Source organism: Dendrobates tinctorius, unplaced genomic scaffold, assembly GCF_039654945.1.
Source record: "Dendrobates tinctorius isolate UK_male_01 unplaced genomic scaffold, ASM3965494v1 ptg000054l, whole genome shotgun sequence".
NCBI lineage: Eukaryota > Metazoa > Chordata > Amphibia > Anura > Dendrobatidae > Dendrobates > Dendrobates tinctorius.
The window spans coordinates 18,552,093-18,569,124 of NW_027361722.1; the positions used below are offsets into that span (position 1 = coordinate 18,552,093).

The 17,032-nt window shown below is 43.0% G+C and overlaps 1 protein-coding gene across 1 annotated transcript in view; it reads right to left on the reverse strand.

The window, feature by feature from the left end:
* ABCG1 (ATP binding cassette subfamily G member 1) overlaps window positions 1-17,032 on the reverse strand; it is a 63,476-nt gene that overhangs the window by 5,035 nt on the left and 41,409 nt on the right. The window contains exons 6-12 of the mRNA XM_073577203.1: window positions 14,474-14,619; window positions 12,794-12,917; window positions 12,041-12,155; window positions 8,470-8,615; window positions 4,860-4,961; window positions 1,349-1,517; window positions 414-514 (exon numbers count right to left, since the gene is read on the reverse strand). Of these exons, the coding sequence (XP_073433304.1) occupies window positions 414-514; window positions 1,349-1,517; window positions 4,860-4,961; window positions 8,470-8,615; window positions 12,041-12,155; window positions 12,794-12,917; window positions 14,474-14,619 (903 nt within the window). The remainder of the gene's footprint in view (window positions 1-413; window positions 515-1,348; window positions 1,518-4,859; window positions 4,962-8,469; window positions 8,616-12,040; window positions 12,156-12,793; window positions 12,918-14,473; window positions 14,620-17,032) is intronic.

A 17,032-nucleotide genomic window follows, 5' to 3' on the forward strand; every position in this document is an offset into this window, starting at 1 on the left:
TTTTCAGAGCCCCATTATTGGGATTGGGGGTCACACCCCGAGCGATTAGCAGGTTATCCACTATTCCATGGTTGGGGGATAACTTGCAATTTTGTCAAAATCCCGATTTAAAAGAACAGAACAAATGAGAATGATTCCCAGAGAATGAACATCTCGGTGTGGTCTCTTTCTTATTAAAGATCCTCTTCATCTGTTTTTTTTGTGCGATCTGTTTCCAGGAAAGCTGGGTGACAACCAATATGGCCTCCAGGACAGCTCCCCCTACATCAGGTATTCTATGGCATGTATACAGCCCCCCCTCCCTGTATCTACACAGCTTTTCCATTTGAACGTACAGTATATAAAGCTGGATGCCAATCACCCAACTTTATTTTTAAAAAAACAGATAAATGTAAAATGTTTTTTTATGTTACCTGGAAGGGGACGTCGGCCATGGTTTTGGCGAGGTAGTACGCCTTAAGACTGTACCAGTAGTTGAGATGTTCCCTAAGAAACACCCCCATCTCTAGAGGAACTGTGCAGAAGCAGAAGGAGGAAAGTTATTATTACATCCACTGCAATCAAAGGATGGGCGCCGCTTTCCTGAAATACTCTGTGCTGCGGGGTAACCCGAGATCACTCCCTCTTTGTTCTCTCAGTTGCCTTCTTCCCCTGCTCACAGCACGACACTTCCCCTGTCCTCACTAACATCACGAGTCGACAGGTCACTGCTTCCCGAAAGCTCAGCACACTCTTCTCCTGAAATACTCTGTGCTGCTGGGGGACTCTGCTCATTCCACCGAGTTAGTCTCAGCCTGTCTGCATGTCATGATACTCTGTGCTGCTGGGGTTACTCTGCTTCTTCCACTATATCACCATTCCCCTCCTCTCTGATGCCATCATACGATTGGAAAGGTCACTACCTCCTACTAACTCAGCACACTCGTCTCCTGAAATACTCTGTGCTGCAGGAATCACTATTACTTCCCCTATGGGATCTTGCACTTGCCTCCATTTTCCCTGCTCACATCATGACGCTGTCCTCTCTAATGCCATCACCTAATGGGATAGGTCGCTGCCTCCTACAAAATCAGATCACTCTTCCTAAAATACTCTGTGCTGCAGGAAACTCTACTACTTCCACTCTGGGACTCTCATTCCCTGACTTTGTTCTTCCCTCCATTTCCTTCCTCATATCATGACTCTGCTCCTGTCCCCTGTCCTCAGAAGCCTCATCACAGGTCACTGCCTCCCACAAGGTCAGTGCACTCTTCTTCTGCTGCTGTAACCATTTCTCCACCATCACCCGGATTCTCATAGTGAAATGAAGGGTAATAGTTTCCATACTGTATAAACACATTATACTCACACGTGAGGACGGTCGGCATGAGAGCCGCGAACATTAAGAAGAGCATGGAGAAGAAGAGGAAGCCGGAGTTGCTCAGGACCTTCTTAGCCTCGTTACCGATCCCGAGGTAGAGTAACCCTATAAGGAGCCCAATGCCAATGTGCGACATGATACGTAAGTGGGTCAGCACCTGGGGAGTGGAGGAAAGTCATCAGCCCCAAGGAAACGCCAGCTAAGGCCCAGGTCACACACGACCCCCCAAAATGATACACAATGCACACTGGTTGTAGAGATTCTGACACCAGCTTGGGATGTGATTGGAGGAGACAATGTCAACGTCCCCTTAAGTTCTCATCCAATCCTGTGGATAGGGGATGACTTGCAATTTCGGGAAAAAACTTTAAACATCTTCTCTGCATGCCAGTCATAAACTGGCCTTGTCACCAGTTGTGTATTGTATGGCACTATTATGTAGGCACCATGTGGCAGTATTATATGACATAGGCACTATAAGGAACTGATATGTACTCATTTTAAGGCACTATATGGCAGTAGTATATAGGCAATGTATGGCACTGATATATAATCATTGTGTGGAACTATTATGTAGGCACTATAGAGCAGTATTATATGATATAGGCACTATATAACACTGATATGTATTTATTGTGTGGCATTATTATATGACACAGGCACTATATGGCCCTGATGTGTACTTATTGTGTGGCACTGTTATGTAGACACTATGTGGCACTATTTTATGATATAGGCACTGATATGTACTCATTGTGTGGTACTATTATGTAGGAACTATATGGCAGTCTTATATGATGTGGGCCTTGTATAACACTGATATGTAATCATGTGGAACTAATAAGGCAGACACTGTATGGCAGCATTATGCAGGCAATGTATGGCATTATCATGTTCTTACTGCATGACACTTTGATGTAGAAACAGCAGGGCAATACAATGTGGGCCGTGAATTGCAGCATTATGTGTTGTTGTTATTATTTCAGAGGCCATGTACCACAGTGTTATGTGGCCGCCATATGGTACTCATGTTCTTTGTATGGGTCTATTACGTAGGCATTATATGTGAGTATCATGTGGTCTATGTCATACATGTGTACACGGTATGGCAATATAATATAGGAACTGTATGGGGGTACAATGTGGGCAATGTCAGACATGTATACGGTATGGTAATATGATATAGGCACTGTATGGTGGTAGAGTGTGGACACTGGATGACATGTGTACACGGTATGGCAATATGATTGCACTGTATGGGGGTACGATGTGGGCTCTGTATTACATGTGCACACGGTATAGCAATATGATATAGGGACTGTATGGGGGTACAATGTGGGCACTGTATGACTTGTGTACATGGTATGGCAATATGATATAGGCACTGTATGGGGGTACAATGTGGGCACTGTATGACTTGTGTACATGGTATGGCAATATGATATAGGCACTGTATGGGGGTACTATGTGGGCTCTGTATGACATGTGCACACGGTATGGCAATATGATGGAGGCACTGTATGAGGGTCCAATGTGGGCACTGTATGACATGTGTACATGGTATGGCAATATGAAATAGGCACTTTATGGGGGTACAATGTGGGCTCTGTATGACATGTGCACACGGTATGGCAATATGATGGAGGCACTGTATGAGGGTACAATGTGGGCACTGTATGACATGTGTACATGGTATGGCAATATGAAATAGGCACTTTATGGGGGTACAATGTGGGCTCTGTATGACATGTGTACACGGTATGGCAATATGAAGGAGGCACTGTATGAGGGTACAATGTGGGCACTGTATGACATGTGCACACGGTATGGCAATATGATATAGGCACTGTATGGGGGTACTATGTGGGCACTGTATGACTTGTGTACATGGTATGGCAATATGATATAGGCACTGTATGGGGGTACTATGTGGGCTCTGTATGACATGTGCACACGGTATGGCAATATGATGGAGGCACTGTATGAGGGTACAATGTGGGCACTGTATGACATGTGTACACGGTATGGCAATATGACATAGGCACTATTTGGGGGTACAATGTGGGCAATGTCAGACATGTGTACATGGTATGGTAATATGATATAGGCACTGTATGGCAATATGATGGAGGCACTGTATGAGGCTACAATGTGGGCACTGTATGACATGTGTACACGGTATGGCAATATGACATACGCAGTGTATGGGGGTACAATGTGGGCACTGCATGACATGTGTACACGGTATGGCAATATGACATAGGCACTGTTTGGGGGTACAATGTGGGCTCTGTATGACATGTGTACATGGTATGGCAATATGACATAGGCACTATTTGGGGGTACAATGTGTGCAATGTCAGACATGTGTACATGGTATGGTAATATGATATAGGCACTGTATGGCGTATGATGGAGGCACTATATGGGGGTACAATGTGTGCAATGTCAGACATGTGTACATGGTATGGTAATATGATATAGGCACTGTATGGCGTATGATGGAGGCACTATATGGGGGTACAATGTGGGCTCTGTATGACATGTGTACACGGTATGGCAATATGATGGAGGCACTGTATGGGGGTACAATTTGGGCATTGTATGGCACTCATATGTGTCCAATGTACGGCATTATACCGTAGACACTATTACATAACAACAGTACGATCTAGTTTGCGTTGAGACTGTTATGTGTTCGATGTATGGCATTTGGCGGTGGGTGTACGGTGACATTTTTGGCACAGTATTAATTTTGGGCAGTATTGAACCAATAATAATAATCTTTAACCAAAATGATTTACATGGCTTTCCATTAACAAAAATGAGCAGCGGCTTCTTCACCAATGTTATTAGGGCCAACCTTTCTCATAGGATGCAGAGAGTGATGATGGGGGTTATTAAGTGGCCCCGATTCCCAGGGCCCTTATATATTCTTATACAGTCGCTCACATAAAGGGCAGGATTTTTGTCATTCCTCCAAATATTTCCTGCAAAGGTCAATTTCCAATTGATTGTCGCCCTTCCGACAATTATAACAACCCTACATTTTGTGTTCTCATCATGCAGATCACAGAAAATTATACCTGTCGTCATGGAAACTGAGGTAGACGAGTATTATTTCTAAAAGTCAACACAATGGGGGAGTTTTATAAAAACCCATCAGTGTTGCCCATAGCAACCAATCACAACACAGCTTTCATTTCATATAATGCTCTTGAAAAATGAAAGCTGCGCAGTGATTGGTTGTTATGGACAACACGGATCGTGGGTAAATCTGTCTCATAGACCGTTCATTTTAACCCCTTCCGCATCTGCGGAAGTCGCTGTGTAATACTGTACACCCAGTGGCCTCTGCCACTGACAGCAGCGATCGGAGCTGCCTCTGGTCGCTGCAGATTAATTACTTAGACGCAGCAGAGGGAGAAAAGTATGCAGTGAAGTTTCTGATCCATTATAGCATATACGGTCCAATATCTGGACGGACGCCGTGACTTACTGAGTCCCTCACGATGCTCAGACATGTCCGCTTAAACAGGATACAGAACTGGGTAAGGCAGCTGGCGGAGAAGCTGTGACAGCCCTCGGTGGGCGACGCGTCCTGCAACAAGAAGCACCGAGGTTATCGGGGATTTTCTATCATTCTGTAGGAAAACGTCTGCAGACTTATGATATACAGATGATCCTGCTCACACAGCTGCAGTGCTGTCACCATGTGTCAGGGCTTCCTCCGGCCAGTGATATGAACGTCTTGCCCGGGACGGCAGGTGGCGCAGGGCACACGGCCGCCGAGATGGTCAGATTGCCGGGCAGTGCAGCCGTTATAGGGATTTTTCCTCTTAACTGGATTATTTGTCCCTGACTATATTAATACATTAACCACTGTGTGACCCTGGTGGGTTTGATTACCCTCCTGACCATCGTTATAGTACCACATACCCGACTCTACTACATCACCGCTACAAAATCCTGGATTCTCTGACTGCCCTCCTGACCGCCATCACAGTACAGCATACCCGACTCTACTACATCACCGTTACAAAATCCTGGATTCTCTGACTGCCCTCCTGACCGCCATCACAGTACAGCATACCCGACTCTACTACATCACCGTTACAAAATCCTGGATTCTCTGACTACCCTCCTGACCACCATCACAGTACAGCATACCCGACTCTACTACATCACCGTTACAAAATCCTGGATTCTCTGACTACCCTCCTGACCACCATCACAGTACAGCATACCCGACTCTACTACATCACCATTACAAAATCCTGGATTCTCTGACTGCCCACCTGACCACCATCACAGTACAGCATACCCGACTCTACTACATCACCGCTACAAAATCCTGGATTCTCTGACTGCCCTCCTGACCACCATCACAGTACAGCATACCCGACTCTACTACATCACCGCCACAAAATCCTGGATTCTCTGACTGCCCTCCTGACCACCATCACAGTACAGCATACCCGACTCTACTACATCACCGCTACAAAATCCTGGATTCTCTGACTGCCCTCCTGACCACCATCACAGTACAGCATACCCGACTCTACTACATCACCGTTACAAAATCCAGGATTCTCTGACTGCCCTCCTGACCACCATCACAGAACAGCATACCCGACTCTACTACATCACCGCTACAAAATCCAGGATTCTCTGACTGCCCTCCTGACCACCATCACAGTACAGCATACCCGACTCTACTACATCACCGTTACAAAATCCTGGATTCTCTGACTACCCTCCTGACCACCATCACAGTACAGCATACCCGACTCTACTACATCACCGTTACAAAATCCTGGATTCTCTGACTACCCTCCTGACCACCATCACAGTACAGCATACCCGACTCTACTACATCACCATTACAAAATCCTGGATTCTCTGACTGCCCTCCTGACCACCATCACAGTACAGCATACCCGACTCTACTACATCACCGCTACAAAATCCTGGATTCTCTGACTGCCCTCCTGACCACCATCACAGTACAGCATACCCGACTCTACTACATCACCGCCACAAAATCCTGGATTCTCTGACTGCCCTCCTGACCACCATCACAGTACAGCATACCCGACTCTACTACATCACCGCCACAAAATCCTGGATTCTCTGACTGCCCTCCTGACCACCATCACAGTACAGCATACCCGACTCTACTACATCACCGTTACAAAATCCTGGATTCTCTGACTGCCCTCCTGACCACCATCACAGAACAGCATACCTGACTCTACTACATCACCGCTACAAAATCCAGGATTCTCTGACTGCCCTCCTGACCACCATCACAGTACAGCATACCCAACTCTACTACATCACCGTAACAAAATCCTGGATTCTTTGACTACCCTCCTGACCACCATCACAGTACAGCATACCCGACTCTACTACATCACCGCTACAAAATCCTGGCTTCTCTGACTGCCCTCCTGACCACCATCACAGTACAGCATACCCAACTCTACTACATCACCGCTACAAAATCCTGGATTCTCTGACTACCCTCCTGACCGCCATCACAGTACAGCATACCCGACTCTACTACATCACCGCTACAAAATCCTGGATTCTCTGACTGCCCTCCTGACCACCATCACAGTAGAATATATCTGACTGCTCCATCAGCATTACTGAACCCTCGCTATATGACAACCCTCCTCACCATTGCTATATAATCACATACTTCAATACTTGATTTTTTTTTTAATACAGCACCATTACCGCAAACCCTGTTCTGACAATCCCCCTGACCACCATTATGGGCTGACAATCCCCCTGACCACCATTATGGGCTGACAATCCCCCTGACCACCATTATAGTACCACATACTACTTACCTGACTCTGCTCCATCACCGGTACTAAGCCGTTTATTGCCTGACTACCCTCCTGACTCTCCCAACAGTACTGCATATCTTACTCTGCTACGTTGCCTGACTACTCTCTTAACCACCATTACATTACCGCATACTCGGCTCGACTACATGGAGATTAAAGAATCCACGCTTGCCTGACTACCCTCCAGGCCACCATTATAATACCACATACCCGACTCTGCTATGTCACAGTTACTAAACCCTGGATTGTTGGACTACCCTCCTGACTCCCACAACATTAATGCATACTTGACTCTGCTATGTCACCATTACCAAATCCTGGATTGCCTGATTAACCTCTTAACCACCATTACAGACCCGCAAACCCGGCTCGGCTACATCACCATAAGGCTATGTGCACACCCTGCGGATTCTGCTGCGGATCTTGCCTCTGCGGATCCGCAGACAGGGTGCAGTACCATGTAAGTCTATGGGATTTACAATCCGCAGTGCACATGCTGCGGTTTTTTCACTGCGGAATAGCTGCGGTTTTAAATCCGCAGAAGGAATTGACATGACAATTCTTTCTACAGATTCCGCTGCAGTTTGACATCTATTCCATTGACCAGGTGTCAAACCGCAGGGGAAAACCGCAGGCCAATCCGCAGGAAAACCACAGACTACTTTACCTGCGGTTTTACCTGCAAATCTGCACAGAAAAATCCGGTGGTGAATCCGCAGCATGTGCACGCAGCCTTACAGTATCTCCTGCCTACCCTCCTGGCCATCGTTATAGTACTGCATACCCGACTAGACTACATCACCGTTCCTGAACCTAAACCCTGGATTGTCAGACTACCCTCGTAACCATCATTACAGTACAGCGTACCTGACTCTGCTACATCACTGATAGTGATTCAACTGAGAGAGGGTTGACGGCCGACGAGGGAAGAGATCAATCAGGTATGGGACTTTTCTCTCTATGTGTAACTAATACCCCAATATTTTAACATAAATGTGATACCCGCAGCGCATCAGTCCATTGGACTCTGTTCACAGCACATGTACACTGTGCGCTGAATGAATATGTTGGGAGGATTTCCAGATACCAGTATAGGGGGCTGTGAGGTATCCCAGTGCATAGGTATATGGATATATGGCCTAGAGGCTCCCACTGTTATAGACCATGAACGGAGGCGTGCGTGAGCTGCCCGCACGGACTAGTCCTCAGCTGCCGGCACGGACTAGCCCCCTCATCACTAATGATTACCTCCTCAGATGGTTTGTGCCACAGGAACAAGTTGGGTTCCGTCTCCCCGCAATGATCCCTTTTCTGCTCGGCCCCGCACACCTCCTGAACGGCTCTCACAAGTCGAGGATTCTGGTCGCCATACTCTCCGGAGGCCACTTCCATGACTGCAGGGCAGGCAAGAAGAAGAAGACATGATTCATGTGGCCATCATGGTAGAATGTGATCAGACAGGGGATAAAACTCCGCTCACATTTCTTTTTATTAGTCCAATAAAAAATGAAGCAACACTGCGATTAGTTTTGATTAAAAATCCACAACCGGATGGTGTATACAGCCCCTATGCAGACCTATGTGTCTCCATGGTAACAGACTACAAAGAATTCCTGTGTGGTCTAAAGCTGCAGTCATATTGTCATCTGTTTCTCATCCCCAATTTCTTACTAAACTTCCCAATGTATCTGAGCAATAAGTAAGGATCAGATGGAAAGGAGTAAAACTAAAGAAGCGGAACACACAGGTTGTGAACACATCAGTCCACGGGGAAGTTGTATGCGCAAAATTAAAGGTGAATTATAATAAAGGCTATTGGCAAAATTCCTTCATTTGTTATTTTATGAGCTGAGGCAACACAAGAAATAGTATAAATGGTTTATACAACTGCAAAGGTCTCTGGTCAGCCAAGATAGTAACACTAGTCCAGCAGGATTTTACTACTTTCCGGTTAAACGCCATGTGACCACTAGAGGGCAATAGCGGATAATTTGGAAAATCTTTCATCTACTTTTCTTTTCTTTAAATATTAATATAAATATATATATATATATATCTCAAAATAAAAAAACAATAAAAAAAATGTAGAAAAACGTAGAGTTTTTATTTCTATTTCTTCAGGTAGGACCCAATTGTACATTAGATATAATGCAAGATTGGTCTTCTACTATATATATATATACACACTGCTCAAAAAAAATAAAGGGAACACTTAAACAACAGAATATAACTCCAAGTAAATCAAACTTCTGTGAAATCAAACTGTCCACTTAGGAAGCAACACTGATTGACAATCATTTTCACGTGCTGTTGTGCAAATGGAATAGACAACAGGTGGAAATTATTGGCAATTATCAAGACACCCTCAATAAAGGAGTGGTTCTGCAGGTGGGGACCACAGACCACATCTCAGCACCAATGCTTTCTGGCTGAGGTTTTGGTCACTTTTGAATGTTGGTTGTGCTTTCAGACTTGTGGTAGCATGAGACGGACTCTACAACCCACACAAGTGGCTCAGGTAGTGCAGCTCATCCAGGATGGCACATCAATGCGAGCTGTGGCAAGAAGGTTTGCTGTGTCTGTCAGCGTAGTGTCTAGAGGCTGGAGGCGCTACCAGGAGATGTGGAGGGGGCCGTAGGAGGGTAACAACCCAGCAGCAGGACCGCTACCTCCGCCTTTGTGCAAGGAGGAACAGGAGGAGCACTGCCAGAGCCCTGCAAAATGACCTCCAGCAGGCCACAAATGTGCATGAGTCTGCACAAACGGTTAGAAACCGACTCCATGAGGATGGTCTGAGGGCTCGACGTCCACAGATGGGGGTTGTGCTCATAGCCCAACACTGTGCAGGACGCATGGCATTTGCCACAGAACACCAGGATTGGCAAATTCGCCACTGGCGTCCTGTGCTCTTCACAGATGAAAGCAGGTACACACTGAGCACATGTGACAGATGTGACAGAGTCTGGAGACGCCGTGGAGAGCCATCTGCTGCCTGCAACATCCTTCAGCATGACTGGTTTGGCAGTGGGTCAGTAATGGTGTGGGGTGGCATTTCTTTCGAGGGCCGCACAGCCCTCCATTTGCTCGCCAGAGGTAGCCTGACTGCCATTAGGTACCGAGATGAGATCCTCAGACCCCTTGTCAGACCACATGCTGGTGCGGTTGGCCCTGGGTTCCTCCTAATGCAGGACAATGCCAGACCTCATGTAGCTGGAGTGTGTCAGCAGTTCCTGCAAGATGAAGGCATTGAAGCTATGGACTGGCCCGCCCGTTCCCCAGACCTGAATCCGATTGTGTACATCTGGGACATCATGTCTCGCTCCATCCACCAAAGTCATGTTGCACCACAGACTGTCCAGGAGTTGGCGGATGTTTTAGTCCAGGTCTGGGAGGAGATCCCTCAGGAGACCATCCGCAGACCATCCGCCGCCTCATCAGGAGCATGCCCAGGCGTTGTACAGTAGGGAGGTCATACAGGCACGTGGAGGCCACACACAATACTGAGCATCTTTTCCTTGTCATGAGACATTTCCACTGAAGTTGGATCAGCCTGTAATTTGATTTTCCACTTTGATTTTGAGTACCATTCCAAATCCAGACCTCAATGGGATATTCATCTTGATTTACATTGATAATTGTTATGTTTTATTGTTCTGAACACATTCCACTATGCAATGAATAAAAATTTGCAACTGGAATATTTCATTCAGAGATATCTAGGATGTGGGATTTTAGTGTTCCCTTTATTTTTTGAGCTATATATATATATATATATATATATATATATATATAATATGTCTGTAACCCTTTTCACATGAACAGCACCCTGAAATTAAGGATGCCTTAAAAATAAACGGTAATAATCATTTATAAATAATAATATAAATAATAGTAATAGCAACAGTATTTTTATAATAATAAAAATAAAATTTATAAATGACGATGATAAATAAAATAAATAATAACACGAATAGTAATTATAGTATTTTTTTTATAATTAATAATACCAATAATAAAACAATAATCATTGTATAAATGATAGTAATAATACATTTATAAATAATGCAAATAATAAAATGATTCATAAATTATGATAATAATAACCACAATAATACTGATAATAAAATAATAATCATTGTATAAATGCTAATAGGAATTGATTTGTAAATAATAATACATATAATAATAATATTTGTATAATAATAATAATGTTAAAATAATAACATTTATAATATTTTTTATAATAATATAATTGTATAAATAATAACGTATGACTAATGAAAATAGTAATAATAATTTATAGATAATAACACCAATAATAACAGTCTTTTTTATAAATAATACTGCCAATAATACAATAGTAATAAATACAGCATATTAATTATAATAATTTATTAAAATACTAATTGTTTTTATAAATAATAGTAATAAGCATAATGAAAATAAAATAATAATAATTATACAAACAATGTTCCAGACCCCACCCCCATCCCAAAATAATATGCAGTTAATATTACTGATGTCCTGTAGCAGAGAGGTAAGGAAAACCCTACAGACTACCAGGGCAGTACCTAACACCCTCCTTTTTTTTTTTTCTTTTTTTCTGGAGTAACCCTTTAATTTTTTCCCTGCATCCGCTGTGCCTGATGAAAAAATGACACTTCCTAGAATGCAAATTAGCAGAAAATAAATTTTTAAAAAATAAGCATTTCTATGCTGGGAGTGGTAGTTCTACAATAACTGGAGGGCCGTGGGTTGGACTTGTAGTTTTGTTGCATAAGGTCCATTATTTTATTACAGAGAAGCAGATTTTACTCACTGAAGTCGGCCGGGTTGTGATAGGTCGGGCAGTTTAATCCTAGAACTCGCAAGTACGGAACGAGATTTGCCACTTTCCCACGGTAGATACATTGTCCCTGGCTTAGTACATAAAGCTGTGGATGAAAAGGAGAGAGAAACGTGTAATGTTATCCGTTCTGCAGATTTACCGGGAATTTAATGCCAGAAACTAATCATCAGTCGTAACCGTTCTGTAAATTATTTGGGTTTGGGGGGTTGGGGGAGGGGCGGGAGAAAAAAAAGACCATCGATAAAACTTCACTCTGGCCTATCCCACTTTGTTACAAGGGTCTCCAGATAATGAGCTGACTGCAGGGTGTCAGCATCAGCTGCAATCTATAGAGGATCAAGTGTTTCATTTCCCCACAGCACCCCCACAGGTGAAATGAAGTATTACATAATTCCAATTAAAGTGAATTAGCTGTCCTAATACATAGAGATGTCAGGTTCGCCATCAACAAATGCTCCTTGTATTGGTTCCCTGCTTAGTTTAACAGACAAAGATACAAAATCAAGGAACCCTGTTTTTAAGGGTAAAGGGGGGCTTTTACTGTACAGCTATGTCACTTGACAAGGGATGTATGAACCATAAAGGGAGATATTATGGCTCCTCAGTGGCTGGTCGATAGGAAGAACCCAGCTCTGATTGGCTAAATCCATTTCCTCATGGGAGGTATAAATTCCTACTTCACATATTAATTTTTTTTTCAGTGATTTCAGGTGATTAACTCACCTGATCAAAAAGCTCGAACAGTTTGGCACTGGGCTGGTGAATGGTACAGATTATATTCCGGCCGCCTTGCGCCAATGATTTCATTAAGGAGACAACCTGGAAACAAGAAGAACTGTCCAGTCCACTAGAAAAAGGGAAAGATAAAAAAAATCATAATATATATATATATAAATCCAATAAATGCACAAAGCAGGTGACATAAAGGTAATATACTACATTACATAATAAGCCGTATCTGTGTAAACCAGGCTTACACAGTATTGCGGTATTATTTAACCACAGTACTGTTACCTAATCCGTAAATCACAGTGTCCACAATCAGTGATGGTTTGGGGAGCCATGTCATCTGCTGGTGTAGGTCCACTGTGTTTTATCAAGACCAAAGTCAGCGCAGCCGTCTACCAGGACGTTTTAGAGCTCTTCATGCTTCCCTCTGCCGACAAGCTTTTTGGAGATGGAAATGTCATTCTCCAGCAGGACTTGGCCCCTGTCCACACTGCCAAAAGTACCAATACCTGGTGTACACACAACAGTATCACTGGGCTCGATTGGCAGCAAACTCGCCTGACCTTAACCCCATAGAGAATCTATGGAGTATTGTCAAGAGGAAGATGAGAGACACCAGACCCAACAATGCAGACGAGCTGAAGGCTGCTATCAAAGCAACCTGGGCTTCCATAACCCCTCAGCACTGCCACAGGCTGATCGCCTCCATGCCACGCCGCATTGATGCAGTAATTGATGCACAAGGAGCCCCGACCAAGTACTGAGTGCATTTACTGAACATACATTTCTGTACACCAACATTTCGGATTTTACAATCATTTTTCCAGCTGGTATTATAAAGTATTCTAATTTCCTGAAATAATGACTTTTGGGTTGTCATTGGCTGTAAGCCATAATCATCAACATTACCAGAAATAAACACGTGACATAGATCACTCTGTGTGTAATGACTCTATAGAATATAGGAGATTCACTTTTTGTATTGAAGAACTGAAATAAATTCACTTTTTGATGATATTCTAATATTGTGAGACGCACCTGTATACTGTATATATATTTTTTACCGAGGCTTCCAGAGACCTTTATCCGGCCCTGAATCCACAAATGTAGAACACGCTCCAGAGCCGACTAAGCAATAAAAGCCCATAATACAACCCGCAGCACGCCGAGCCGCCTCTGACCCACTTTCATGATTACTGCTTTAATTAAAAGTTAATGGATTAAAAGATTACAAGTTTTCTCTGTTCTCAGGCAAACACGGCCAAGTCTCCTCGACGGAGTAAGAAGTCGATGTGAAATGTAAAAAAAAAATCACAATCGAATTATAAATGAAAAACGCAAAATCGGATAAATGTAGTCATTGGGACTCAGGACTTCTCCGTTTGCATCGGTGTGTGATTTCCTCCCCACAGGATGACTTGGCTGCAACCATTTTCTGCTGCTTTCTTTTAAAAACAGCGCCACCCTTGACGATAGGCTCTGAGTGGTATTGCAGCTCAGCTCCATTGACTTAAATGGGACTGAATTACAATACCAGATGCAACCCGTGGTCAGAGGTGGTCATTCCTTAAAGAAAGCAGTCAGTTTTTATAATTCTGGACAGCCCCTTTAAGTCGACCACTTTCCAAGTATACGTAAGTGTAGTTTTTCACTAAATTTGATATAGGCACCTACCTGGTGGGTTCATCAAAGAACATGACTGGGGGATTGTTCACCAGTTCTAGAGCAATCGCCAAACGTTTCCTTTGCCCCCCAGAGAGGCATCCAGTCCTGGTGTCTGCACACGGCAACAATCCCAGTGCCGTCAGGATCTCCCTTACCTGAAATAAAACTTTTACACTGATTCATTCACATCTAGCATATCTTTATCTATCGCTCCTCTGTTTTTCTGACACAAAGCTGCAAGTCTACAGCAAAAAAATGAATTGCAAATTCTTAATACCTCCAACCACCAATAGAGGGAGCCTACTGCACACTGTGTAGACATTATAGAGCCTCTGAGCTCCCTCTAGTGGTGGCTGAAAGCAACATTTTGTCATACACCATTGTTGCAAAGGATTTTTTTCAGGAAAACAAAACTGATAGGAAATATTTAAAGAAATGGGGTGTTAGATCTAAATGCTACATTGTGTTAAATTCACTTTAAATTAAATTAAATTTAAATGTTTATAAAATGGAAAGAGGGAGGCATATCTAAAGAAGAATATAATGCTGTCTGCAGAACCTGCAGGGCAAAAATCAGATTAACTAAAGCTGACAATGAATTGAGGCTTGCAAGAGATGTCTAAAGCAATAATAAAGGATTATGGGGATATGTCAAAAGTAAAAGAAAAGTCAAAGATGCTATAGGATTTTTACAGGATGAAAATGATGAAATGGTAAGACAGGATGTTGAGAAGGCCGAACTTTTAAATTCCTATTTTGCATCTGTTTTCTCTCAGAAAGGAAATGTAACACCAACTGTTCTTCACTGTCCTATTAAAGGAATAGAAGAATCCAGGATATCTATAAACAGAAAGATAGTGAGGAAACAGTTAGCTAACCTAAATGAATTCAAGTCTCCAGGTCCAGATGAATTACACCCCAGAGTACTAAAGGAGATAGCAGAAGAAATTTTTGAACCCCTCTCCATAATCTTTGAAAATTCTTGGAGAACAGGAGAAGTGCCAGAAGACTGGAGAAGAGCAAATGTTGTTCCTATCTTCAAAAAGGGGAAGAAGGTGGACCCAGGCAACTATAGGCCGGTGAGTCTGACTTCTATACCAGGAAAGATCTTTGAACAAATTATTAAACAACATGTATGTCAGTACCTGGATAAGAATGAAGTGATTAAACATAGTCAGCATGGGTTTGTAACTAATAAGTCATGTCAGACTAATTTAATTTCCTTCTATGATGGAATCACTGATTGGGTGGATCAAGGATATGCTGTAGATATAGTATATCTTGACTTCAGCAAAGCATTTGACAAAGTATCTCATACAATCCTTATTGAAAAAATGACTAAGTATGGAATGGACAAGGCAACTGTTAGGTGGATTCATAACTGGCTTAGTGATCGGACCCAAAGAGTGGTCGTAAATGGCTGCACATCCAGTTGGAAGAATGTCTCAAGTGGGGTACCACAGGGCTCTGTCCTGGGTCCTGTATTGTTCAACATCTTTATCAACGACTTAGATGAAGGAATTGAGGGTAAACTGATTAAATTTGCTGATGACACAAAGCTAGGAGGGATAGCTAATACTAGAGAAGAGAGAGAGAGGATTCAAAAAGATGTAAATAAACTGGAGAAGTGGGCAGCAACTAACAGAATGGTTTTTAACAGGGAAAAATGCAAAGTACTACATCTGGGCAATAAAAATGAAAAAAGCATATACAGAATGGGAGTAATAGGGCTAAGCAACAGCACATGTGAAAAAGACTTGGGTATACTAATAGATCACAGACTGAATATGAGTCAACAGTGTGATGCAGCAGCAAAAAAGGCAAATGCAATTCTAGGATGTATTAACAGAAGCATACAGTCTAGATCACATGAAGTCATTATTTCCCTCTACTCCTCTTTGGTCAGACCTCATCTGGAATATTGTGTCCAGTTTTGGGCACCACATTTTAAAAAAGACATCAACAAACTGGAGCAAGTTCAGAAAAGAGCAACCAGAATGGTGACCGGTCTGCAAACCCTGTCTTATGAGGAAAGGTTGCAGGATTTGGGATTGTTTAGTTTGCAAAAGAGAAGACTGAGAGGAGACTTAATAGCTGTCTACAAATATCTCAAGGGCTGTCACATTGTAGAAGGATCAACTTTATTCTCATTTGCACAAGGAAAGACTAGAAGCAATGGGATGAAACTGAATGGGAGGAGACACAGATTAGATATTAGAAAAAACTTTTTGACAGTTAGAGTGATCAATGAGTGGAACAAGCTGCCACGAGAAGTGGTGAGTTCTCCTTCAATGGAAGTCTTCAAACAGAGGCTGGACAGACATCTGACTGGGATGATTTAGCGAATCCTGCTTTGAGCAGGGGGTTGGACCAGATGGCCCAGGAGGTCCCTTCCAACTCTACGATTCTATGATTCTATGAAAGGGATGTTAAAGAAAATCAAAACAAACAAACTTGCCATGTTGATCAGTTTTTCCGTCTTGCAAGTTTTTAGAATATGGCAATTCTTACATTATAATTATGAACAAGGAAGTTCAGTTCCCTACGTTCCAGTAGCTCTCATAGTAC